The sequence below is a fragment of the Hevea brasiliensis genome, chromosome 2 (genome assembly GCF_030052815.1).
Source record: "Hevea brasiliensis isolate MT/VB/25A 57/8 chromosome 2, ASM3005281v1, whole genome shotgun sequence".
Classification (NCBI taxonomy): Eukaryota; Viridiplantae; Streptophyta; class Magnoliopsida; order Malpighiales; family Euphorbiaceae; genus Hevea; species Hevea brasiliensis.
This window is the reverse complement of record NC_079494.1, coordinates 112,160,431-112,188,060: the sequence shown is the minus strand read 5'-3', so window position 1 is coordinate 112,188,060 and position 27,630 is coordinate 112,160,431. Positions and strand designations below refer to the sequence as shown.

The 27,630-nt window shown below is 33.0% G+C and overlaps 3 protein-coding genes across 3 annotated transcripts; 2 read left to right on the top strand and 1 right to left on the bottom strand.

Annotated features, from left to right (window-relative positions):
* Positions 1–341: 341 nt before the first annotated feature.
* On the bottom strand, positions 342–1,048 carry LOC110635942 (indole-3-acetic acid-induced protein ARG2). Its single transcript, XM_021785450.2, has one exon. The coding sequence runs from the start codon at positions 861–863 to the stop codon at positions 591–593; it is 273 nt and encodes a 90-aa protein (XP_021641142.1). The 5' UTR covers positions 864–1,048; the 3' UTR covers positions 342–590.
* A 2,725-nt stretch (positions 1,049–3,773) lies between these two features.
* On the top strand, positions 3,774–6,970 carry LOC110635933 (U1 small nuclear ribonucleoprotein A). Its single transcript, XM_021785439.2, has 5 exons — positions 3,774–4,008; positions 4,095–4,267; positions 5,023–5,116; positions 5,387–5,475; positions 6,424–6,970. Exons 1-5 carry the CDS (start codon positions 3,891–3,893, stop codon positions 6,712–6,714), a joined length of 765 nt encoding a protein of 254 aa, XP_021641131.1. The 5' UTR covers positions 3,774–3,890; the 3' UTR covers positions 6,715–6,970.
* A 13,553-nt stretch (positions 6,971–20,523) lies between these two features.
* Positions 20,524–27,031, top strand: LOC110635928 (gamma-tubulin complex component 4 homolog). Its single transcript, XM_021785428.2, has 16 exons — positions 20,524–20,885; positions 20,974–21,265; positions 21,367–21,503; positions 21,821–21,919; positions 22,206–22,326; positions 22,486–22,758; positions 23,001–23,081; positions 23,156–23,239; positions 23,523–23,609; positions 23,723–23,778; positions 23,871–24,068; positions 24,268–24,490; positions 25,514–25,602; positions 25,727–25,880; positions 26,102–26,224; positions 26,340–27,031. The coding sequence occupies exons 1-16, from the start codon at positions 20,716–20,718 to the stop codon at positions 26,406–26,408; spliced, it is 2,256 nt and encodes a 751-aa protein (XP_021641120.2). The 5' UTR covers positions 20,524–20,715; the 3' UTR covers positions 26,409–27,031.
* Positions 27,032–27,630: the final 599 nt, after the last annotated feature.

Here is a 27,630-nt window from a genome sequence, read left to right as displayed (position 1 = left end):
TTCAACCATTCCGTGGCTTATTTCATAAAATCTTGCCTGCATCACAAGTTTTCAAATTGCCTAAGTTCACCTTTACCTTGTTTCATGCTTAATATTATTATATGAAGTATAATAATATTGCTGCCAACTTTTCAGCAAATCATTCATCGTCTCCAACTCCAATTACTATGCCTGTTTAATCATTTAATTATCTAGGATTTAATAGATTACGCCTTTCATTCACAAGCTCAGCATATTAATATTTAATATATCATTAGACGTGAATCTTGAAAATTTCCTGGTGGGCAGGGGACTAGTTCTTGAATGGAGACGATGGAAAATGGGAAAAAGAACACCAAGAATCAACTAAATAATCTTGGTAGTTTTGCTTATAAAAATGAACCATATGCACTAAATTAAAATTAATGTGAAAGAAGAATTAAAAGGTAAAAATTCTTCTTGTCCTAAGCAGAGAGGACAGAGGAGCCACAGCAAAGACACAAAACAAAACACACGCAAAGATCAGCAGCCAATTCTTGAGATATCCATCCCTTCTTGTTTCTTTATACAAGGTCTATAAACCAAGAAAAAGACTTTATTTGTTTCTTAGTTCAATTCTTCTTCAACAGCATAGCTCTTAGCTCGGCCGCATCAATCTCCTCCGCTAAATTCTCTGGTCTATAGCATCCGGTACGGGGGTCTGGAATCCATGCGACCTTCTCGGCGGATCCAATCTTCTCCTCCGCAGTTTTCTTGACCATGGAAGCTCCTCCTCTGGACACAACTCCTTGTGGTGCAGCAGCAGCCGCTGAAAATCCTCGCCTGTTGATTGCTTTGGTGATGAAAGCAGAAAGAACCTTTGCGTTTGAGAAAGAACGAGCCATTGCGATTCAAATTGAGAGACTTAGGAGGAACAAGGAAGGAAGAAGCTAACTGCTGCAGAAACTTTTCTTTTCTTGTCGAAAGAAACCTTTCCACAGCAGCTGAAGAAACCTCTCTGCCTCGTCGGAACCTCTAAGGCTCTTCTCTCTCTCTCTATGAAAGCTTCTTGTGTGTTTTTAAGGGGAGGGCTCAAGGGCTTTATATAGAGACGCGCGAGGAATACCATCCACTAAGGCTAAAAAGACCCCGTCAAATTCGGCTTGTAGATAGGCGTATTAGACCTCTCTTTGTTTGCGGTCTTCGTTGCTCGATCATATGCTTATGGCCGTTAGCAATTGGCCCTTTTTACCTAAATTTAGTGATTGTGCTTTATCAACGGTGATTAAAGATCAATTTTGATCGAACGGTGGAGCTAGTAAAGAGGTTGAGTGCGGACTTTTTCCTCAATCAAAATCAAAGCATGTGATTAGTGAGCGTAATAAGAAGGAGATTTGATTGAACAAAGTAAGGTCAGCGCCAAGTGCGGCATCTTAAAAAGTGAATGCTTAGGAGCCGCTGATGAGCAGAAGAACGTGACATCATTCATCCAGGTGGCAAGAACCCGTTGAATAAGAGGACGTGGAGCGTTGGTGCTTTTTTTTTTTTTTAATTTAAATTCTGGAAGGCCTGACCATTGGCCTCTGGAAAGGTCTAAGTGGATTCCAACGAAGTCAAGAGTCAGAGGACATTTGGCACCTCTCTTTTTTGAGCCGTCATCCTTGAATTGAATAATCTAAGTGGCAATTGTCTGCTGATGTAAGCATGAACAGGCTAGCTTGTTTCGCTTTCGACGCAAACGGTGCTCGATATTTCCTCATAATTCTTTTTCTACCTATTTGATAATCATTTTAATCGTAAACACTCTATTTGGAAGCTAATATTTACCTCTATATTTTTTTTCAATTCAAAATTAAAAAAAAAATATTTTTCTTTTTCTGAAAATAAAATTTATTTTTCTTTAAAATAAAAATTATTAATTAAATTTTAAGTGTCTTAATTAAAGCATAGGAGATACTGAAAATATTATTAAAAAAATGTTTTATACCTCATTTATCTCGCAAAAAATTTTTATTAAAATTATTTTTTAAGAAAAATTTTAAAAATATTTTTTATTATTTAATTATTATATTAAATTAAGGACAAGCATTTTTACCCTTTTACATGTAAGTATTTTTATATTTTAATAAAAATAATATTATTAAAGTTTGAATATTGGCTTTCTCTTTTAAAAAGTTTTTTAATAAAAAAATATTTTTTATCAATTTATTTTTCACATACTTAAATACTGAAAATATAAAAAATAATTTAAAATTTTCAAAAAATAAAGATTAATACATAATATTTTTACGTATTGATATAGTTCTCCAAAACATATATATATATATATATATATATATATATATATATATATATATATATATATATATAAAACTTAGTAACTTAGATTTTTAGATAATTAATAAGTGTAATCATATTTAATAATTTAATCAGAATATTCTTTTAATCTAATCATATTTAATGTAAGACTCACTCAATAAAAAGAAATAATCTTAATTAAAAATAAATAATTTTAGATAAAATTATCAAATATGGTAATGTCTATAATTATATATTATAAATAAAAATATAATTTTATAATTATGTTAATTAATAATATTTATATAATTACATAATTAATATAAATAACTAATTATTATTTATATTTTATATAAAAAGATCATATATATAAATATATATATTATTTTTTTAATTAATTTAATATATTATTTCCTCGTATTAATTCTGACTTCACGAGAAGCACCCTATAGAACCCTAAGTCATTTATTATTTTTTGTAAGTGTATACCCGCAAAGAATTTCCAATATACCGCAACACTTATGATGAAATAAATATCATAGCTGTGATATGGTAAACACAGCTTGCTCTGGGCAGCATGTTAACTCTTTCTTCTCCCTTAAGTTGGTAGTTGTCTTTCTTGGCAGTTAGGACTAAGGAGCTAATAAGGTAGCTAGCTGGCTTCAATTACAGTGCCAGCAATTTGGAGCTTTACAGTTCATCAATTGAGGAACACCGTCAATAAGCCAGGTTCTGCGGTTGGGGCCAATTTACCCTTCATAAAGGGATTCATATATACAAACAAAAATTTAGTTGAATATTATTTTTTAATTTTTATATTTAAAATAAAATTTTAATTTTTTTAATTTTTAAAACTAAAAATTAAACATAATTATATAATTATATAAATATTTAATTAAATTCTTTTATTACAATTCAACTTACCCTCTCAGTATATGATAACGTTCTGTATCTAGCAAGCTTACATTTTATCCTGGCATAATTGTATATAATATTTAAGGTGTCATTATGGTTATGTTGGTTTTTCAATTTTTTTATTCATAAAATATCAATTACTTTTATTATTTAAAAATAATTAGTAGCAAAATAAGATATATTTTAATTTTAACAAAACAACAAAAGACTGCCCAATTTATAATGTGTGTTTATAGTAATCACAAAGGTTTGGCGTTACGATATTCAAATGGGGCAGAGTAGTTCAACGCTCTAGACCCCCAGGGGCCATTTAGCCTTCAAGTAACAACATTAGTCTACTGTCCAATGATGGGGCAAATTCATTCTACAATAATAATAATAATAATAATAATAATAATAATAATAATAATTTCTCATACTATTGGGTCATAAAGGGTAGAGGTAAGTTTTGCAAATTCTATCAGTTGGAATGCTGGCAAGTATAGGCCTAATGAAGCAACGGTTTAGGCCCAATGAAAGATGGCTCTGTCGGCCCAATTTTAGCCCAGCAAAATCCAGTAATCGTTCGTCGTTTAGCAGTCTGTCTATCTTAGCTCCCTGGCGGCTGGCTCGGTGGCGCAATTAGGGCTCTTACCCGGCCGTTATTTTGGACCCAAAATCCCACTGTCCACCCAAAACCCGACCTTCACGCTCTCTCGCTGCATACCATTTCTTGAGCTATGGCGTTGCTAGAGCAAAAGAATGTGGCCGATGTGAATAATGTGAGTACTGGCACCGAAATCCCTTCCAACGTCACCATTTACATCAACAATCTCAACGAGAAAATCAAAATCGACGGTAGTAACCACTCCTTTTAGTTTCATCTATTTTTCGATTACCATTGGACCTGTGAACTAATGTTTGATTTTAAAATACTGTTCTAGAGTTGAAGAAATCCCTGCATGCGGTGTTCTCTCAATTCGGTAAGATTTTGGAGATATTAGCGTTCAAGACGCTGAAACACAAAGGGCAAGCTTGGGTCGTTTTCGAGGATGTTAAGTCAGCTACTAATGCTATGAGGCAAATGCAGTCTTTCCCCTTTTATGATAAGCCCATGGTATGCATATAGTGTCTTTTTCTCTTTATTGTTTCAAAATTTACAGCCTAAAACCCAACCGTTTATGCATATTTTCCTCGACTTTGCACTCTAGTACTCCTTAATCCTTTGGCAACTTGTATAAAGGTGCTGAATTTGTTCGCATATGTAACTTCATTCAATAGGAGGACCCAGATGAATGTATTTGTCCCTCAAATTTCAAGGTCCTTTGATTAGTTGCTGCTTGTATGGCAGAGTCAGAGACTACCAAAACCCAGTCTTTCTCTGATTAAGGATAGCATTTTAAATGTCATTAACTTGTAAACTTTGTACATTCTCCATTTACTTCTCCTCTTTATTATTTTCCTAGGTAGACTGTGATAGTCTCTCATTAGAGAATCATATATGTAAAACTAAAATATATTTTTGATGAAGTAGCTGGAGCGTGGACTTTCAGTCTTGGAATAACTCTTGGAGGTTAAGGGCATTTAGATACACATTCATACACCTAGGCACAAAGATTGCGTCTAAATAAATCTCCAAGACTAAATTGTTTGTGGATGACTAACAAATACAGTGAGGGTCTGTTAAGATTCCCACCCCAAACTCTCACTAGTGAGGCTTTGGCATACCTGCTTAATCTATAAAATTGACGAGTGGTCAAATTATGTTAGACTATGGCTGATCTTTCCTTTCATGCTTAATGGAAATAATGAGTCAACTGATCTATTTTTGCTTCAGATTATTATTCATGCTTATCATGTATTTTAACACAGAGAATACAATATGCAAAAGCAAAATCGGACATCATTGCGAAAGCTGATGGCACTTTTGTTCCAAGGGAAAAACGAAAGAAGCATGAAGAGAAAGGTAAGTTAATGATCTTTGTGTACGGATAGAGTGTACCATTTGTGAACTGTAAGTTCTGTTACATTTCATTTGCTAGCAGCATACTACAGAAGCATCAATATTACAGTTGCTTGTTTAAACATGTGGGTGAGAAATCATAGCTCTATGCTAGATATTAGTTCATATTGTGCAGTATTTTGTAGGTTTTTCAATTTCTTTTAAATATAATAGATTAGGTTTCCTTGTGTCTAAATTACTCCTGTGAGAGTTTTTTTTTCACTAATGTGACAGGAAAAAAGAAGAAAGAGCAGCATGATGCTAATCAAGTGGGGATGGGTCTTGCTTCTGGTTATGCTAGTGCCTATGGTGCAACTCCTCCGGTAAGCGTGTTCCTAGCTTCTTTGGGATTACTCCTTTCAGGTTATTTAGATTATTTGTTCTAAAGTTCATGTAATTTACTTCTGGTTCTATGTGCTTGGATGTGAGTAAGTTGTTCTGTCTACTTTTCATCTGAAAACCAATCTGGTATTAGTATTAGAGTTGGATCATTGATTTCTCTATCAAATATCATGATATACATAAAACAGATTAATATGTAAAATTTAAATAGCTTGAAGTAGGCAAAAGGGGATTGATTTTTAAGTGAGCAATTTCTTTCCTTGGTGGACAAAGAGAACCTTACTAGGTAAAAGTTATTTTCTTTCTCTTCCTTGATTATCCTTAAAAGTTCTGGAATTTTTCAATCATAGGTATGAGAAGAAAAAGATTTGGCTGTCACTAATTAGGTTCGCTGATGAGAGCTGTGCATGGTATTTCATATCTGAGGCTTCGTTCGTTTCACAGAAAATATTTTATTGAAAAATATTTTTTGTATTTTTTTGAAAAATATCTTCCGCATTTTTTGATGTTTAGGGCACTCGAGAAAATTGATCAATGGTAAATATTTTCCTAGTCAAAGGGAAAACAAAGTTATTTTTAAGGACAATGACTTGTATTTTTCAAAAGAGAAAGTCATTTTCTGTTTTCTAAACTTTGATAATTTTATTAAAATGTGAATACATTTATATATACATGAAATAAATATATATTATTAATTTAATATTACAACTAAATAATGAAAAATATTTTCATGAAAAATATTTTTCATATACAAGTTATTTTCCGTGAAACAAACGGAGTCCAAGTGTTCATTTCTATTTTTCAAAAATAAATAAATAAAGAACATGTTTTCTGAAATATAATGAATTTTTGGTTGTATGCTTTTTATCATTTTCTTTTGTCCTGAGATTGAATCTAGTACTATGATTCTTACCCTCTCATTGTTGCAGTTATCACAAATACCCTATCCAGGTGGTGCAAAATCTATGGTTCCTGAGGTTCCAGCTCCACCCAATAATATACTGTTTATTCAAAATCTTCCCAGTGAGACAACTCCAATGATGCTGCAAATGTTATTCCAGCAGTACCCAGGTTTTAAGGAGGTTAGGATGGTGGAAACAAAGCCAGGGATTGCCTTTATAGAGTACGGCGATGACATGCAGTCAACAGGTGCAATGCATGGTCTTCAGGGTTTCAAGATTCAGCAAAATTCAATGTTAATTACCTATGCGAAGAAATAGTTGATTCATAGGATGAATTTCAACTAGAATGTTTTAAACTTGTAACTGCTTATTCCATGTATCTGTAATCTGTTGTTTTGGGATTGTCATGAGGCTTAGGAGTTTCCATTTTTGTGAATCATTACAGTTACAGAGCTTCTGCACTATATTCGCTTTTGAAAATTGTTCAGCATAGTAAATTGAAGAATTAATGTGTATTTACCTGAAATTTATGAAACAGTATGTTTGATAAATAAAGTGGTTCCTACCTATCAAATTTCGTAAGTTTTCCCAGAATTTACACCATATGAACAAAAGAAAGTGTTATCCTCTTAGATCAATCCAAAAATCATCATCTGGGACGGTCCAAACTAATGCCATCTTTCCCAGGTTCTACTATTAACCAAACATGGCAATGACATCTGCTCGTCTGTTTCATAAATTGGCTGCAATCCTCACCGCTGTCAGTAAAATTATGACCTGATTGCTGAAAACTTATGCATGCATATGTAATGATCTACACCCAGTTTACATTCTAGATTTTTTTTTTTTTTTTTAAATTATCGAAAAGAAGATATCATTTCTGATAAAACCAAATACATAAAGCACCTATGCATTATCTAGAGGCCCATAAAGAAAAAACAGGCCGAAGGCCTAAACATAGAACAAACCCTAGGCCTAAACAGCAGATGGAAGATCCGAAATTCACGACCCGGAAAAGCATCAGCTACGCAGTCTACACCGTCGCCGCCCATAATGGAACCTCCAGCAACCAACAAGAGCTACTGCTCGCTCAGTAAAGTTACAGCAAACAGAGGGCAAGCATCCACCGGCGATTTAATTGCAATCAGTAATTTATTATTTTTTTATATAATTATTAAAAAATTAATAAAATTTTACATTAATCGTAACTTCTTATTTAATTTAAAATTTAATTTAATTTTAAATTTAAAAATAATATTTCATATAAAAAATATTATGCTTCAAAATATTATTTATAAAAATAAATTATTTATTTTTTATTTAAATAAAACAAAATAAATAAAAAAGAAAAACAATGCGTCCAGCTTTATTTTTTTAATTAAATTTGTTTTATTTTATAATTTTTAAATAGAAAGGTTTAATTTTATGGTGAACGTTCTTCACAGTGCCTTTCTTTACGATAAATTAATCGTGTCTGCCTTCTCCTCCAAATGGGCACTACTCACCCCTCAATACCACCCACAGTTTTATTCAATTGCACCAGTTTTGGTTGCTGCTCCAATGCTTGCCTCGCTGCCATGTCATGTTCCTTTCCTCTTCCCTGTGCCTAAATTAGCTGAGATACTTTGTCGAATGCCTAGCGCTACCCAAAAATTTCAATCCTTGAGTGAAACGACGCCGCAGCCACTGTGATTTTTTTTTTTGAGCAAGCAGCCATTGGCCCATTGTGATCTTAATTGGGTACCAAAGATGAAAAATTATTCAAGGGATTAACTAATTAATCTTAAAATTTATAAAATAATAATTGTGTTTGACATGGAATTAAACTGAGTATTTTATTTTATTTCTTTAAAAAAAAAGGCATTCAAAATCAAATTAACTTATGAGTTATTCTTATCTGCATGCTTTCGAGTATACATAGCGTACACATTCAATTTACATATTATTTAAAAGTGATTGATACCTAAAATTATATTATCTTAATATAATTGTAGGTTAATGGGATAAAAATTGCTTAAAGAGTACTGAGAATCAAATGATGCATGAACAGCTAAGAGGAAAAAGCAGGAGCGGATGCTCCTTACATTGAGCTTTGTTTGCTCTTTGGGCTTTCCTTGTGGGACAAATATTGTACCATCTTCGAGAGCCTCATATTCTGAGGGGGTCTGGTTCAGTTCTTCTCCCAGTTACTTTTTCACTGTAAAATGAAATGTAAATTTTGTTGCAGTTAATGGGAGAAGTAACCAATGACTGTTAATTACTGATATTCTTACACTTTCCTCGATTAGTTGGTTTTGTACAATGCAGCGATTAATTAGAAGATGGCAGGAGTTTCAATTAAGAGGTTTTATTAAGAAAATCCCCATTTTGAGATCATTTAAATAAAATAGAGCATCTGATTATTACAAGAATTAACTAGCATCAACGTGATTCTTCCATTTTTGTTCTAAAATTTGCAGTTGCAGAGTTGCTCTTTGCTTCGTCCACATAAGTATTCTTTAATCTCACTTTAGAATAGAAGAATTCAATGGGATGTTCACTAGGAATTATCATAATACATGTGGTAAATGGTAAATCTTATTCAGAGATGGAAAGGAATGTTGCCATCTTAATCTTGTGAGCATCATGCCACAGGAAAATGGATTAAAGGTAACTTAATGTAACACGTAACCTTTAAGCTGGTTGATTCAAGTGTAGAAAATTGAACACAATCATTCACTTGCAGTATGGCCAGAGATCCTCTATGTTGAACTCAAATTTCACAAAGTTTTCAACTCCATCTGTTACTTTTGATGATCCATTAGCAATAAATACCGATATGAATTGTATCATTCATAATTCCGTGATGACTTGGGGCATTGTCTGCACTAAACATGGAGAAGGTATTTATTTTCACTATTGAATCGCCAGCTTTTAGATTGAGAACCAAATGAAGTAAACCCATTCCTATTGCCTGTTCTAAGGGACGTCACCCAACTTTCTCTGTGTTGCTCTTTCTTTTTTCTTTTTTCTCCATAGGCAGAGTCAAAGATGAATCAAGTGCTGTGGAATTTAGCTTCTTGGGAGCACGAGTGAGTTTCAAAAGCATTTCAATAGATATGAGTGTGTGACCAAATAAAGCATTTACTGCAGCACTTAACACTTTACAAAGAGAAGAGCGCACACGCTAGCATTTATATCTCTAGATTTGATGATGACCTCATGCCAGAATCTATGTTCTTCCTCCACAAGACAAAAATGGTGATTTAAGGGTGACACCAAATCCATCCATTTTGAAATGCACTTTTATAGTTAGATGACATCTCCACCTTCACCTTACTTATTCTTTAATGTATTTTTCCAATCTGCATTTCTGCTAATGCTCGGGGCTTTCCTTTCCATATCTAGTGCCTTCGCTTTCTTTAGTCATCTCCTTTTTCTTTTCTTAGACCAATTTTGGTTCAATTCGCCTCTAATTTTCCAAGCAAAGATCATGGTTAATATAATACAAAATGAGTCATAAGAAACTACAGATCAGGTAGGAATATCATCATTAATGATTGTGCAAATTCAATTAATTATGCAACCTACGTGCGGACATGAACAGGCCCAATGGATAAGTGCCATCCTCCTTTCCTTTGAAAATGATGTCTACACCCATGTAAAGGTCGATAGAAACAAACATGATAGATCTGATCATCAGTGAGATAGTGCTATGCTAATAACGATAGCTTAGCTGAATTACTTTGCCAATTAAGTTGAAGTAATTCTTGGAGTCTGCATCTGTGAAACCCACCATAAATTCTGGGAGGGGGGAAAGCTGGTGCCTACTCTATATAGGGAATCATATCTACCTAGGGAGGCTCCCAGCTCTCTCAAAAACTCTCTCACACACACAGACACTCCTCCATGTATGTACTCAAAGACCTTTGGGCTAACACGCAAAGTCTACTTGCACTCTTACATTATTCTTCACCTCTACTAGTTAGTTCCTCCAACAAAGTTCTTCCCAGAAGAAATGAAAATATGTGACCCCACCTAGACCTAGTAAGAGGGCGTGGGACCCAGCAGAGATATTCTTGATCCAATGGCCAAGATTTGCTGGGCAAAATGTTATCCTGTTGCATGGTGATCAGAGGAGGTTGATATTTTGTCTCACTGTGAGTGGATAGCCTGCAGAGAACAAATTAAAGGGGGTGGTGCCTTTTGTGAATTTAAGGCAGACATGACTCTATGTGGTCTTCCTTAGATATCTCTACTTTGAATTTCTTCTTTCTCGACCCACTATGATTGCATGGAATGGAATGGCTAGTGCTTTTCTTCTACGCTTACGCTTTGAAGAAAATTTTACTCTTGGCTTTAAATAACGTACCCTAAACCCTCCCTCCTCTCTTGCTATAAATACATGAGCTTCTCCATACTCATCTCTCATCAACATCATTTGAGTTAAAGCAAGTGCATGCATTGGGTTTTAGTGGGTGAGCAGTTCCTGTTGGAGAAGCAGGGCACGTGCAAACTCCTTGGCTTCTCAAATGCCATTCAACTCTTTTGCACGTGCTCCCCTTCTCCAACATGGTCTCCTCACCTTTGCCTTCTTTATCAAGTGCAGTGGCGCATTGTGTTGTTGCAGGTAAGTAGTTGCGTTTTGTTATCTTCGCATCAATTATTTGCCCTGTGCGAACAGGCTTTGTTAATTTCTATCTCAGTTGATGAGGTGGTTTTTATTATTTAATTGAGAATTTGGAATTCAATTCCAATTTATCTAATATCCTCTCACCCTGTCTTCATGTTGGAACGCAACTAAACTATAGCATTCATGCAGGACCCTGCCACGCATATTGAAATTCATCAGGATTCAGCAAAATAAAACTTAATACGACTACCTAAATTGATGTCGTCTCCAGAATGTTATCCTCAAGTCCTGCTTATGGATAATTCAATCGGTCTTGATTTATTGAATAGACTTGGTCCTATTCTATAATAATTTTCCCAAAATAAAGTAATTATCTTGACTTATTTTAAAGGCAGATTTTAATCGCAATAGATATTGTCGAAGTCTAGTTGTCTTGACAAAATATAAATCCAGTACCGACATTTAGCTCTAACGTGTGGGAATCGTTAAGAAAATATTCACTTTATTGTTCGAAAGAATTGTATTTTAGCAATTGTGAGAAAGCATTCTTCATCTGCAGGGAATATGGCGGCAAATGGAGCTGGGCCTTCAGAGAATCAGCAGATGATGACTTGCCTGGTCTCCTGACTTGTGCTGATTACCTGGAACTTCCTCCACACTCTACCAAGGAAATTGTGTACAAGAAACTGCTATATGCAATCAGTGAAGGGGAGGGATTCTTTGATTTGTCTCGAGTTTTGACTAACTGGTTCAACTGTATATATTGTATCACAAGACTCTTCAGGATCATTGCTTTTTTATCCTGGGTAAATTTGATATAGCAAGTAACACCAGTCCTGCTCAATAATGGCCTCATTTTGGTGCCCTTCAAACGAATGGCGTCATCAAGATTGGATTGCTGCATTTTCATTCTGTAAAGAGGGAACATGTGGAGGAGGTTCAGCTTCTAACGCTTGTAAATAAATAAGAATTTCATTTTTTTTTTTCTCCTTATTAGTAAGGCATGCATGTATGCCATGAAAAAATAGTGGGGAAAATAATGCATTTATATATATATATATATATTGATAAAAAAGAATTGTATCAACTTTCTTTTCAAAGAGCATTCGATTTGAGGGGTCCTTGCTACCTCATGAAAGATTTTTTTGTTATTATTAAATCCCATATCACTAATCTCTCAAAAAAATCAAAAGAAGTTAATAAGTCGATGCTTGAAATCGCCATTATATACATATATATATATAATCCTTCAACCTGTAATTGATAATTGGAAGCCAAACTAAACTAAGGTGAGTTCACTTTAGGCCTCTTTGTACTTTTCAAAAAGACTTTTGGTTATGTTCAAAAATTTAAAAAAAAAAAAAAAAACCAAGTCCTAAGAGTATAAATATTAAGAACATATATATTTTAAATGCAAATGTGTTAATCTTACATATCTATTCAAAAGCAACAAAATCAGAGGAAGATCTCATGGATTCATTAAAATATTCAGTTAATTTGTCTTCGACCTTGTTAAATAGAGTTTATTAGAATTTAATTGAAACTGAAAATTTGATCAAATTAAATTGATTTAAAATTTTGATTTGATTTATTTAATAATTCATTTTTTCTTAAAAAATAAAATCAAACTCAAATTTATTAAAAAAATAAATTATTATTTATATTTGGTTCATTGTGAATCAAAGATGTAAATATATGGGACTTATATATTTAATATGTGAATTCTATTATATATTTTATAACTTGGATTTGTAATAGACCGAATTTAAATAAGAAAAATTCATGTATTACCATTTATATTAAGAAAAACATGGCATAAGAAAATTATTAGGTGTATTATGAATATTAAATTTTAATATTTTTTAAATTCACATAAATATGATTATTTTATAAATTATGAAAAATAGAAGATCCATAAAAACGAGGGAGCACATATTCTGACTCTATAGAATTTGTTATTGTCTGCCCCACAGGATCACACTACTACTTCCCCGGTCTTCGCCGCCATCAACCCCCCCCCCCCCCCCCCCCCACTCCTTTCTTTTACTTTATTTTCTTCAAATTATCTCTCTTTTTTAGTTGGGCTTCCTTATAATGTAGTCTCTCTTACCTTTATCTGAATTGGGAAAATAAATAAAAGAAAAAAAAATAAAAAAGAAATTTAATTTATCTACATTGTTTTATTTGAACATTAAATAAAAAAAAATTATATATTCTTCCCTTAGTCCAAATGAAATGTGCGATTGGCAATGCTTATGCTGTTTGAGACCCAAATGTTTATCTCTGTGCAGTGTTTTCTCCTCACTTCACATTAGGTAGAATTTTGGTTACATTGTTGTGAGGTCAGGGATGGAAATGGCTAATTATCCTCCTAACTTAACTTAATTAATATTTTTAATACTTTAATTCATTTTAAATTTAACTCCACCTAAGTAGTTTGCGCTTAGCCGGTCCTACGCCCGGATAAAGGAGGAGGGTTGGGGTAGGTGACAATCAGCGTAAAAATTTCGTCACACCTTATGATATGGATTCAAATGATGTAAACGTTGGGGCATCCTCTACTTACGACGCACTACATCGGAGCCCAAGTGTAGTGAGAAATATGCAAGGGTGTAAGGCGTTCACCGAAAGCGACGGCCATGCCGGCGCCCGGATGTGGTGTTAAGTGAGCAAGGGTTCCCACATCATGGACGGGTGTGGGTAAGGAAGTTAGTCCATAGGACAAATAGTAAAACAGATAGTGGAACAGAACACAAAATAGACATAGGAAACAATAGAAGATATCATAGAAGGAGACCAATTAGGAAGGAACATGATAGGAAGAAGATCAGGGTTGGTACTTGGAATGTTGGATCACTTACAGGAAAATTAATGGAGCTTGTGGATACCTTGGAAAGGAGAAAGGTAAATATTGCTTGCATTCAGGAGACTAAATGGGTAGGAGAGAAAAGCAAGGAAGTGGGTAATTTAAGGTACAAACTGTGGTTTACCGGAAAAGAGAGAAACAAGAATGGAGTGAGCATAATCATAGACAGGACATTGAAAGATGCTGTAATAGCTGTGAAAATAGTAGAAGATAGAATTATACTAGTAAAAATAGTACTAAAGGGAGAAACAATAAATGTAGTTAGTACTTATGCCCCACAAATAGGACTAGATAGTGAGAGTAAACAAAGGTTTTAGGAAGATATAGATGATTTTATTGGTGGAGATTTAAATGGACATGTAGAAAGTGATAGGCAAAGTTATGAGAATGTTCATGGAGGTTTTGATTTTGACAGTCGAAATCAGGAGGGAAAAAGTATCATAGATTTTGCTATGGCATACGACCTAATACTAGCAAATATTTACTTTATAAAAAGAGAGTCACATTTAGTGACTTTCAAAAGTGGACAACATAGAAGCCAAATCGACTTCCTGTTAACCAGGAAGATAAATAGAGCTCTATGCAATGATTGCAAGGTCATTCCATGAGAGGTTTTAACAAGTCAACATCGGTTAGTGGTCTTGGATGTCAAGTTTATGAACAATTCAAGTAAGGTCATAATAAATAGTGTAGCTCGAACAAAGTGGTGGGTGTTCAAAGGAGTAAAGTAAGTGAAGTTCAAAAATGAGTTTCTTGAGTCCAAAGCATGGAACTGGATATCGAGGCCAATGATATGTGGATACAGATGGCATCAAAGATTAGAGAAGTAGTTAGAAAAGTACTCGGAGAGTCTAAAGGACATGGACCACCCTCAAAAGAGAGATGGTGGTGGAATGAGTAAGTACAAAAAGCAGTGAAGAGAAAAAGGGAATGGTATAAGAAATTACCTAAATATGATAATAATGAGGCATATGAACAATACAAGATAGCAAAGAAAGAGGCAAAAAAGGTAATTAGTCAAGCAAAAGCACAGACATTTGAAAAGTTATATGAGAAACTTTGAACTAAATAAGGGGAGAAACATATTTATAGATTAGCAAGGAGGAGAGAAAGGAAATGTAAAGATCTCAATCAAGTTAGGTGCATTAAGGATAAAGAAGGAAAAGTGTTGGTGAAAGATGAAGACATTAAAGAAAGATGGAGAAATTATTTTAATGATGTCTTTAATAATAGTTAAAATGGTAATAAAGTGAATATAGACTATAGAACAATAGAAAAGAATGTAAATTATGCTAGAAGGATTAGATCTTTAGAAGTAAAGGAAACACTTAAGAGAATGAAAGTGGGTAAAGCCTGTGGACCCGATAGAATACCAATTGAAGTGTGAAAGTGTTTAGGAGATATGGGAGTGGCATGGTTAACTGAATTATCTAATAAGATCCTAAACTCAAAGAAAATGCCTGATGAATGGAGGAGGAGTATTTTAGTACCTATTTTTAAAAATAAGGGAGACATACAGAGTTGCTCAAGCTATAGAGGAATTAAACTTACGAGCCATACTATGAAGTTGTGGGAGAGAGTTATGGAGCATCGACTACGTCATGATACTTCTATCTCTCTCAATCAATTTGGCTTCATGCCCGGTCGTTCAACTATGAAAGCGATCTTTCTCATTAGAAGCTTGATGGAGAAATATAGAGATGTGAAGAAAGATCTACACATGGTTTTTATTGATTTGGAGAAGACTTATGATAGTATTCCAAGAGATGTCTTATGGAGAGTGTTAGATACCCTATTAGGTACATACAAGTGTTGAAAGATATGTATGAAGGAGCAACTACTATTGCACACACATTGGGAGGGGACACAAGAGATTTTCCGATCTCAATTGGGTTACACCAAGGATCAACTATAAACCCTTACCTTTTTACATTAGTTTTACATAAATTGACGAAACATAGACAAGAGAGTATTCCTTGGTGCATGATGTGGTCGTTCAACTATGAAAGCGATCTTTCTCATTAGAAGCTTGATGGAGAAATATAGAGATGTGAAGAAAGATCTACACATGGTTTTTATTGATTTGGAGAAGATTTATGATAGTATTCCAAGAGATGTCTTATGGAGAGTGTTAGAACAAAATAGGGTATCTATTAGGTACATATAAGTATTGAAAGATATGTATGAAGGAGCAACTACTATTGCACGCACATTGGGAGGGGACACAAGAGATTTTCCGATCTCAATTGGGTTACACCAAGGATCAACTATAAACCCTTACCTTTTTACATTAGTTTTACATAAATTGACGAAACATAGACAAGAGAGTATTCCTTGGTGTATGATGTTTGCGGATGATATTATTCTGATAGATGAGATGCGAGAAGGAGTCAATAGAAAGCTTGAGCTTTGGAGAAGTACTCTAGAGTCAAAGGGCTTTAAGTTAAGTAAAATGAATACAAAATACATGCATTGCAAGTTCAGTGAAGGCCAAACTGGTAATAGGAAATGAGTTAGTTTGGATGGAGTGGTACTGTCCCAAAGTAATCACTTTAAATATCTCGGCTCAGTCCTTCAAGTAGATGAGGGATGTGAGGAGAATGTTAGTCATAGGATTAAAGCCAGATGGTTGAAGTGGAAACGTGCCACGGGAGTTTTATGTGATCGCAAAATTCCCAATAAGTTGAAAGGAAAATTTTACCGTACAATCATACGACCGGCTATGTTATATAGTAGTGAGTGTTAGGCACTGAAAGAGTCATATGCATCTAAGATAAGAGTTGCGGAGATGAGAATATTAAGGTGGATAAGTGGCCATACTAGACTAGATAAAGTCCTTAATGAGAGTATTAGAGAAAAGGTAGGAGTGGTGCCAATTGAGGATAAGTTGAGAGAAGGGAGATTAATGTGGTTTGGTCATGTGAAGCGTAGACATACGGAGGCTCCAGTTAGACAAGTAGAGCACATTAGGTTAGATGATAGAAAGAAAAAAAGGGGTAGATCTAAATTGACTTAGAGGAGATTAGTATAATATGACCTAAAAACATTACACATTTATGAGAATTTAACCTAAAATCGTTTAGAGTGGAATCCATACAGGCGACCCCAAATTTTTGAGATAAAGACTTAGTTAAGTTGAGTTGAGTTGAGTTGAATTCATTTTAAATTTAATTAAAACTTATTATTTCGATTACTCGAATTCGTCTTAAATTTAATTATTATTATTTAAAAACTATTCAACTTGTTTACTTTTATATATTTTAATCAATAATTTATTTTAAAAAAATATTTTTTAAATAATTTATATTTTAAAATTTTAATAATTTTATAAAATATTTAAATTTTATTTATTTAAAATATAATATATATAAAAATATATAAATATTATTATAAAAATATATATTTTATATTTAATTAATTATTTATATAAATGAATTTAGCTAATAAATATCTAAAATACAAAATTTAAATTCAACTTGAACTTTTATTCCTTAAATTTAATTTTTTTTCAAATCTGATTATATATTACTCAAATTCGTTTTATCAAAATTTAATTGAATCAAATATTTACAAATATTCAATCCATCATCATCTATGGTGAGGAGTGGATTTGTAATATTGAATGACAAACCTCTTATGTGAATCACCAAATTGTAGAGAAAATGAATATATATATATATATAATCTAGTTATTGGGCCTGAATTAAAACGAAATCTAATTAAATTATTTTAATTGAGTTTCAATTTTAGTTTATTGATTATACGATTTGATTTGAATGGTATTTATATGAATTTATATACTCTTTGAACTAGATTACAACTTATACTTTTAAGTTGAATTATTTATCTAAAATATTTTTAAAGCCTATAAACTGTGTTTATAAGCTAAAATAAATAAGCAAAGAGATTGAATTTTCATATTAATTAGTACTTATAAGTTAACTTGATCAAAAATTCTACTATATTACTCTCACTTAATTTTACAATTTTATTATATATCTTTATTATATTTATTTTAATATTTATTTTCCTGTAAAAATTTTAATAAATTATTATATTAATTTTAATAAATTTTAAAAATATTTTTTTATTAATTTTAATAAAATATTTAGTTATAAAATATTTTTTATTTAATTTAAAAGTAAATTATATTATAATATGATTGAAATATATTTTCACAATAATATAATAAAATATTAAGTTAATATAATTTATTTTTGAAAAATAATTTAGTACTTTTTTAGTTATTTCAATAATAAATATATTTATAAATGAGTTTTTACTAAATATGTCACCTGTCTATGAATATTTTAACTAAACACGTAATTGTTTAAAATTTTATAAGTTTATAAATAAAAATTAACTTATAAATTAAGTTAAATACCTACTTATTTAAATTTTAAAAAATTCAATTTATTTTATTTTTTAATTTTTCAAATTGAATTGAACCTCATCTCACCTCTATTAAAAAAAAAGCACTATTACAAATAAGGCACTTGACTTTCTCAAAAATCATCATAGAGTGTATTAAAGGACTTAAACTAATATAAGTTTAAAATAATAAAAATAACATATTAATTTATTTATTTTAAATTAAAAAATAAAAAAATTGCATATCTTTTTTATTTTTATTAAATTAAAATTATTTTAACTGTTATTAAAAATATAATATATTATATTTTTTATAAAAATAATTAAATATAATTAGTAATTATTTAAAAATGAAAATTTTATTTTAATAGGTATATAATTATTTAAAATTTTAATAAAATTTAAATTTTATTTAATCTAATTAATTATTAAATTAGATTATTAAATAAAATAATAAATAATTTATACGTTAATAGAATAATTAATCGTTAAATATTTTAGATATAATTATCAGTAATCAGAATTCTATTAATGTCTGATGTAGTGAAAACGAAAAATTGAGCGGGAATAAATTATTTATTTATTTTTTGATACTTATTTTATTAGTTTATTAATTGATGTTTATTTTATAATGTAATAGCTATTTTTTAAAGATATTTTTTAAAGCATAATAATAATAATAATAATATTATTATTAATATAATAATAATAATAATAATAATAATATTATTATTATTATTATTATTATTATTATTATTATTATTATTGACGGTTTCATTACAGAAATTGGACTGGGCTCTATCTCAATTTGATGAGCAGACCTAAATATGGTTTGGCCCAGAAAGTACCAAGCCCACACCTGCACGGGAGATTAGGATCACCCTAAATATAATTTAGTTCTAGGAGACTTAGAAGGTGTTTGATTCAATTATTTAACATGACTGATTATTGTTAAATATTTAAATAATTAAATTAATATATTTAATAAATTCATTAAAGAGGTAAGTGATAACCGATTCGTACATTTTTAATAATGGCATTGATTTTTATTTTTTTTATTTTTATAATATCATTATTTATAAAGTCAGGTTTTACATTTTTTTTATTTTTATTAGTAATATAAAATATAAATATTTATTTATTATGAAAATAGAAATTTTTTACGTGTAAAATTTAATATTATAAGATTTTTTATAAATAATTAATGTGTTGTTTTAATATATAATTACTATATTATTTTACAATTACATTATTAAAAACTATTTAATTTTTATTTATTTAATAATAAAATTAATAATATAATAAATTAATAATTATATATTTATTTTAATATTAAAATAATATATATATAAAATTTTACCAAAACACTTTGTATAATTAGATATCTGCAACAACAAAGGTTAAACCAAACATTCCCTTAGCCACCTTCTCTGGAATATTTCGCCATTTGAAAACACAATTCGGTTCCTTGTGTACAATTTTGTGTTATAATTTCAATTCTTAATTAAATTTCCTCATCTGGATATCAGTGAACTGTTATCAACCTTTTTCACTTCAATTCCTTATGTAATTCAATGCCGAAGATAGAAAAACTTCAGAACATCAAAAACCAACAGCAGCAGCATCAGCACATGTCTATGATAAATAATTTTGCCCAAATTTTTTCACAAAGATTCATGCCTGGAAATCATTTCAACCACAAAGTTTGTGAAGAAATAGAAGGAGAAAATGAGATAAGCGTTGAACTCCCGTTGAATGGTGAACTTGGTGTTGACCCGAGACCTAAGAAGCTCATGAGATCATCTTCAACTCCAGATTTCATTAACCCTGCAAGAAATAATGGCAATGCTTTCTATGTTACCTGGCTGTAATGAGTAACAATCTCGTAAAGATTTGTTCTCTGCCTAAAGAGACTGATGAGGAGTGGAGGAAGAGGGAGGAGATGCAAATGCTACTTTGCATCTCTGAGAGAGAGAGAGAGAGAGAGAGAGAGAGAGAGAAGGAGAATAGACGGAGAGAGCCAGAAAGGGAGAGGGAGAGGGAGAGAGAGAGTGTTGGGGAGAGATTGAGAGAGTGGCAAAGAGAGAGGAGGAGAGAGAGCTAATCCAAGGGTAAATTTGCTCTATTTTTACACTATATTTAGTGGAAAGTATGCAGAGATAAGGTTTAAAATTTAAAGCATTGAATTTATTTAGGAGGGATGATTTTTTAAGAGAGGTAAAATTTTTAATTTGAGGAGATTTTATTGCCATATCATATATATATATTTTTTTTGAAAAAAAGAAGAAATAAAAATTCCTCCGCTCCAAACAGGCACTAACTCATTCGAGGGACTAAACTCATTTGGTGGCCGCCCACCGCGGAAGCCCAGAGAGCCGGCAGGCAAAATTCAAATGCAGCTGTTTTCTTAACAGGCACAAAATTTTCTACACTAAAAAATTACTCTTTCAACGAGGAGAAGGGAAGCAAAATGTTGCACGAGCTATTACTGGCACTTTTAGGCTACACTGGAGATCTCATCATCGACGAGAGAGAACACCAAAATTCTATTGGCGTTCGACTGTCCCCCGACGCTTCCATCTCTGACGAACGTTCCTTCAAGCTTGCTCCTGACATCTCCTTCATCGACCCCAGTGATAGGTTATACCAATTTTCCCCAATATAGTCTGCTTTTCTCTAGGGTTTCCACTACGAGTCTTTTGCTATAAATGATTTTTCTTTTCAACAGGGATCTCATTGAGAGGATCATCACATTAGGTTTCTACTACAGAGAGCTTGATCGCTTTGCCACTAAGTCTCGCAATTTGAGTTGGATAAGGTCAGCAAATGTGTCTCCTTTGGCCAGAGCTACTGAATTGTCATCCAGTACATCTGGAAAACCAAGTGTCTATAGGAGGGCCGTTGCTAACGGCATTGTTGAGATACTTTCAGTCTATAGGTCTGCGGTTCTCCACATTGAGCAGAAATTGCTGTCGGAGACTGTGCCTCTCTTGGCCACTGTCACCCAAGGCCTCAATAAGGTTGGATGATAGTTTTATTATTTTGTTCCTCTTATAGACAAAAGTGAAGGTTTTTATTACTGAGTGTTTCGGGTTTCTTTTTAATGGATGTGGTGTTCTAGTTTTTTGTCCTCCTGCCCCCTCTGTATGAGCTTGTTCTAGAGATTGAGCGGGATGATATTCGTGGTGGACAACTTCTTAATCTTCTACACAAGCGGTGTCACTGTGGGGTTCCTGAATTGCAGACTTGCATTCAAAGGTTTGTTCTTAATGTGCTGTTGTTGTTCGTTAATTATGTGTGTTTCCTAATGCATATTTTGTTTGATCTCTCTCTCTCTCTCTCTCTCTCTATATATATATATATATATTTATATATATATGGAGATAAAACTATGCTAACTGATTCTCAAAATAATTGCTGAAAGCTTGCAGCAGTTTTTAGTGGTTAATGGTCGGGGAGGCCAACTTTCAGTGTTCATGTCATTTCCATTTTCTTTTCTATATCTATATCTATTCTCAAGACAATATTGTTGATGACTTTCTTCTCATTGATTTTTCCTGTGTCCAAAATAATAGGCTTCTTTGGCATGGGCATCAAGTCATGTACAACCAACTTGCCTCATGGATGGTTTATGGGATTCTTCAAGATCAGCATGGTGAATTTTTTATCAGAAGGTAATAGACATTTTTTTTTCTTGTACTAATTATTGATATTCTTTAACTCCAGCATGTGATGGGTTAAAACTAATGTGTATAAGTTTGTTGATATGTGTGGTAAATGTTCTATAAACAATGTGGGTGTTGATAGATGATAGTCATAAGCTTGAAATCTTTTCATTATGCAGAAGCAGTTGTAAAAATTCTTGGTTCTTTGTTCTCTTTGGTTCAGGCATCACATTGATGCGTTAACTTCTAGATTTTACCTGCCTAAATTTGGTTGTATGGTTACACTAATTTTCAGGCAGGAAGACAGGGAGGTGGAGCATAGCTCATCTCAACCAGATATGTCAGAAAAATTGGCACGCTTGTCAACTGATGACATGTCTTTATCAGATTGGCACTTGGGATTTCATATATTTTTGGTATCTTTGAATTCTCTTTCTGTGTTTATGTTCTCTTTTATAATAATCAACCCCAAATGCTATTTTGTAGTTCAATCCACAGAAAAGCAATTTTTTTAAGTAACATGTTTGGAATTTAGTTTCCTAGCAAGTCATTTACTATTTCAATTGTTTTTGTAGGATATGCTGCCTGAGTATATCCATATGCGGGTTGCTGAATCGGTTCTATTTGCTGGCAAAGCCATCAGGGTTCTCCGGAATCCAAGCCCTGTCTTTCAATTTAGGGATCCTTTACATAACCAGCAGATACCTAGAGGTGCCCAGAAAATTCATGGATTTTCTGGACGTTTTCCCTTCCAGAAGGAGCCTTTTGTGGATGCAAACCTGATTGGAGAAGAATTACTTCCACAGTCCGAGGCTGATAAGATTGAAGCTATGCTTCAGGGCCTAAAGGTACACTTCCTCAATTGGTATTATCATAGACAACTTTTTGCATTGCTCTTTTCAGTACAGGGTGATGATGATTATGCATTTAATTCATTTTTTGAAATAATCTGCACTTAAATGTAGCTCTCACACAGACTGGATAGATATCATTTATGTTTTAAGATGAAATAATAATCTTTTGCTTGAACTGTAATGCAATGGTGAAGTTCTCGTTTAGTTGTTCTGAATTTTGGTTACATTGTATGCAGGAGTCATCCGAATTTCACAAAAGATCATTTGAGTTTGCTGTTGATTCTATTCGGGCAATTGCAGCTAGTCATCTTTGGCAGGTGCTGCATATGGCACTTTTTTCCCTTAACTTATCAGAGCATCTAATTTATCTGTGTTCCCTTCACCTATGCAGCTTGTGGTCGTGCGTGCCGACTTGAATGGGCACCTGAAGGCCCTCAAAGACTATTTCCTTTTAGCAAAAGGAGATTTTTTCCAGGTAAAGGATGACTAGAATTCATATCTCTTCAAATTTTGGGTCATTCCCTGTCACCTTGTTCTCTTAAGATTCTGGCAGCTTTTCCATTAAATACTCATATTCATGGTTTCTATGAGCTTATGAATCTTACCTGTTTCAATTCTAGCCTTTGCCACAATTTTCTAATTTCAGCATACTCAGTGATCTAGTATTGACATATATCCTTAGTTTCTGACTGCAATATATTAAGCAGTTTTAAGTAAACAATTTACTTGATTTTGATAATGTTGGTTTATTATGCCAGTGTTTTCTGGAGGAGAGTCGCCAATTAATGCGTTTACCTCCTCGGCAGTCAACTGCTGAAGCTGATCTCATGGTCCCATTTCAGCTGGTATCCCTACTCGATGAGTTTGTGCCTTTTTGTGGCTAAAATATTGAACATGCCAGCTTTCTTTGCTCATTGTCAAACTTACTAATGGTTTATATACTCTACTTGCAATTCAGGCTGCCATAAAGACAATTGGTGAGGAAGATAAATACTTTTCTAGAGTATCATTGCGGTTAGAGCCTATATTTTTAATCACAGGTTTGAACATTGCTATCAGTCTTTGCTTCATTGAAATTCTATTAACATTATCTTTACATATACTAGGATGCCTTCATTTGGAATCACTGTTAAATCCTCCCAAGTAGATTTACCCAAGTCAAATGCATATGCTGATGCAAACACTGGTGCTGCATTAACTAATGCTTCTTCAGAGATGTCCCTTGATGGCTGGGATGGTATTGCTCTTGAATATGCTGTTGATTGGCCATTGCAGTTGTTCTTTACTCAAGAAGTGCTGTCCAAGTAAGATGTTTCAGCTACTTATCAGCAATATTCTTCTCCTTCTGCTTCATTTATAATTGTTTGTTGCTTTGCTTTTTCTATTGCGTTGAAGGTACTTCACAAATTGTTTCTCAAATCAAGAAACTGTCTTGAGAATTGATAATTGCTGAATAATTGGCCTTCTGTTATTTATCCATGTTAAACATCAAGCATGCTCCAGGTACCTTAGGGTCTTCCAATATTTGCTACGGCTCAAAAGAACACAAATGGAATTGGAGAAATCATGGGCCTCTGTGATGCATCAAGATCACACTGATTTTGCCAGGCATCGGAATGACCGTAACTGCTCAATATCTCAACAGCGACGGCAACGTTTTAGGCCAATGTGGCGTGTTAGAGAGCATATGGCATTCTTGATCAGAAATCTTCAGTTTTATATCCAGGTAATTGATGTCATGCATGTTGTCAACTTTTTTGGGGATTGTTTCTGGAAAAACAAGCACGATGGGAACTGGAACTGATAAAATCACAAGGCTGTAATGGCTGGTACTTAGGCAATATCTGATTGGATAAGTCTTTATAATTTGCATTCTTCTTTACAACTGTCGTGCATAGCTTGATATAAACAATGTGTTGTGATTTGTGATATCTTAAGTTGGTTTTAATAACCCTAATGGATCTCAAATTATCAGAAAGTAAGATAGTAGTGTTAATAGTAGGACTCTTAGAAAACAAAGCATATCTTTTACCTCATTATTTACTAGAACTTTGATATTTGTGGTTTTCATTTTCTAATATCAATTAATGATGCTCTACATATACAAACCAGGATTTAATATTGAATTTTTTTGGAATAACTTCTCATTTTTCTTCATTGAATTTGAATTGATGTGCCTTTTTTTTTTTTTTTTTTTTTTTGGGGGGGGGGGGGGTGGTGTTATTCTTTTCTATGTTGTATAGGATTGAACATTGGATATATATGATACAACATTCCCATAAGATGAAGGTGTCAAAAATGTGGATGTAAAGATGGATGTCTAGCAACACGATAATGCATAAAATTAGAAATGACTACATCTGCTAAATAATGCATGTAACACATATTGGAGATAAAATGAGGGAGGATCATTTTTAAGATGGTTTGGTCATGTACAACGCAAAAAATCAAATGCCTTTCTATAGAAGTGTGATAAGTTAATGGGGGAAGGAGTTAAAAGAAGAAAGGGAAGGGGAGGCCTAGGATGATGTAGAGAGAAATAGTATTAAAGAATTTATAAGTCTTGGATATTGATGTGGACCTAATGTCTAACAGAGCTAAATAGCGGAAAAAAAATCCATTTAACCAACCCCAACTAGTTTGGGATTAAAGCTTAGTTGTTGTTGTTGTTGTTTTGCCTATTCTTTTACAAGTCTTGAGTTTTTTCTGTGATCAATTTTTCATGAAATTGACTTCATTTCTGTTTCAGGTGGATGTGATAGAGTCTCAATGGAATGTTTTGCAAGCCCATATTCAAGACTCTCATGACTTCACTGAACTTGTGGGCTTCCATCAAGAGTAAGTATAATGAATGGTTTCATGCTTCTCTTCCTAGTGCACCATTATTTTATTGAGGTGACCTCCTTTGTTGTATAGCCACTGTTACTGCTTGGTGCTTAGACATTATTACTTTTTCCTACAGGTATTTATCTGCTTTAGTTTCACAGTCTTTCTTGGACATTGGCTCTGTGTCAAGGATATTAGACAGCATAATGAAACTTTGTCTGCAATTCTGTTGGAGCATTGAGAACCAAGAAAACAACCCAAATACGTCTGAACTGGATCATATAACAGAGGTATTTGTGCTAACACTTATTCCTATGAATTGACATTTGAATTGACATGTACCGTAAGTTCTGCTAAAACTTCAAGGCCTTGTAAGCATCTGAAACATGTGAGCCTATCATTTTGCTCCTTTTGTCCTGTTTTAGTTATTACCTTCTTCATGTTTTGCTTGTGAATAATTATCTGTTGCCGTTTGTATCTAAATGGTCCTTCTCTTTTTCTGTTTCACCAGGAATTTAACAAGAAATCCAACTCATTGTACACTATATTGCGTAGTAGCAGGCTAGCAGGGAGTCAACGAGCTCCCTTTCTTAGGCGTTTTCTTTTGCGTCTAAACTTTAATTCATTTTTTGAGGTCAGTCCATATGAGAGTCTAACCTGAAGATGCCTTCTTCTTCTTTTTATTTTATATTTTTTTTTAGCCCCATGGTTTCCTAACAATTTTATTTGCTGCTTCTGAGTTCTGACAGGCAACTGCTAGAGGGGTGCTGAATGTTGTTAGACCTTCTCCAACGCTTCCTGTTTTAAATCAACATTAGCAATGAATTATTCATGAAGCCCAAATTAGCTAAATGATTCTCGCAAGTTAATGCCATGTGAACACTGTCGCTGCCGATGGAGTTGAGGAAAATAAATATCTAAAATTGTTTGGGAACAGGTTCTCAAGCTGTTATCCGCTTAGACTATTAGGTGATATAATTGGCTATGATGGGGGTCCATGTTTCCTCAGTATGATGATTATCTAGGATTCATGTCTTATAAGTCGTCTCTTGAGAAAGTTGGCTGGTTGAGCTTGTGGGTCTGTATTATCGGTTTGCCTCTTGTTGACTGACAAGTAACGATCCCCTTGGAAAGTGAGATGGCGTTTTTGGTAGCTGAATTCACAGTGGCTAGTTCTCTGTTCTCACCTCGTTGACTGTGATGAAGCACATGAGAAAGGTTGCTCGTTAGGTTGCTGGCTTTGCTGCTGCTTGAGGTTTAGGTTGTGCCTTTTTGTTGCGCGACTGTGCGCTACACAGGATTTGAGGCTGTTGTGGCATTTGATGTCTGATTTGCATACTTTTTGTAGAGTTAATTTTTGGTGCATGTAAAGGCATTATGACAGGAAATATTTGTATTGCAAATCTATCTAATCATAAGATTGGTCCAATTTATTCGAATATATGATTGCACAATCTCAGTTTATTTCGTCTTTCGTGGAAGGATTTAGATGTGGAAAGAGATAAAAAGCTAAAAAATTCTTCCTCGCAAGGGGCAGCTAGTAATGGAACTTCAACTGGAGACTTTTCAACGTGAGGAAATTATTAATAGTGAACAAAGAAAAATGGATTTGAATTTGAAAATTTAATTTAAATAGGTTGATCATTCAAATACATGGGTTAAGTTATGTTTTTTTCTTTTGTCAAAAATAGAACACACGAACATTGGGGTTATAGCTTTTCTTAAAAAAAAATGTTATTGGATGATTTAATAGGATTAAGCTATATTCCAACTATTTTTTTTGAAAAATATAAATTTATAAGCAATATAAAATGTGCAAGCATTGCAATAATAATAAAAAAAAATGTCACTGATTTTCTAAGAAATTAGTGCCCACCATGTAGTTTTGTAATTACATTCTATCCATTAATTTCATAGAAGATTCAAAGTATACCATTTCCAGCTGTTGCTTCCAATTCACGCATTTTTGTGTTCCGTTCAAGCTAATAGTCTGGCACCCGCTGTGTAGGACCTATTGCGAGGGAATCATATATTTGTTCG

Excerpts from the sequence above, each read along its gene's own strand:
- LOC110635928 (XM_021785428.2), top strand. The coding sequence starts at position 20,716 with ATGTTGCACGAGCTATTACTGGCACTTTTAGGCTACACTGGAGATCTC. Across the intron at positions 21,920-22,205 it reads GGTGAATTTTTTATCAGAAG|GCAGGAAGACAGGGAGGTGG; the intron begins GTAATAGACATT and ends ACTAATTTTCAG. Across the intron at positions 23,082-23,155 it reads CAGCTAGTCATCTTTGGCAG|CTTGTGGTCGTGCGTGCCGA; the intron begins GTGCTGCATATG and ends TCACCTATGCAG.
- LOC110635942 (XM_021785450.2), bottom strand. The coding sequence starts at position 863 with ATGGCTCGTTCTTTCTCAAACGCAAAGGTTCTTTCTGCTTTCATCACC.
- LOC110635933 (XM_021785439.2), top strand. The coding sequence starts at position 3,891 with ATGGCGTTGCTAGAGCAAAAGAATGTGGCCGATGTGAATAATGTGAGT. Across the intron at positions 4,009-4,094 it reads CGAGAAAATCAAAATCGACG|AGTTGAAGAAATCCCTGCAT; the intron begins GTAGTAACCACT and ends ATACTGTTCTAG. Across the intron at positions 5,476-6,423 it reads CCTATGGTGCAACTCCTCCG|TTATCACAAATACCCTATCC; the intron begins GTAAGCGTGTTC and ends TCATTGTTGCAG.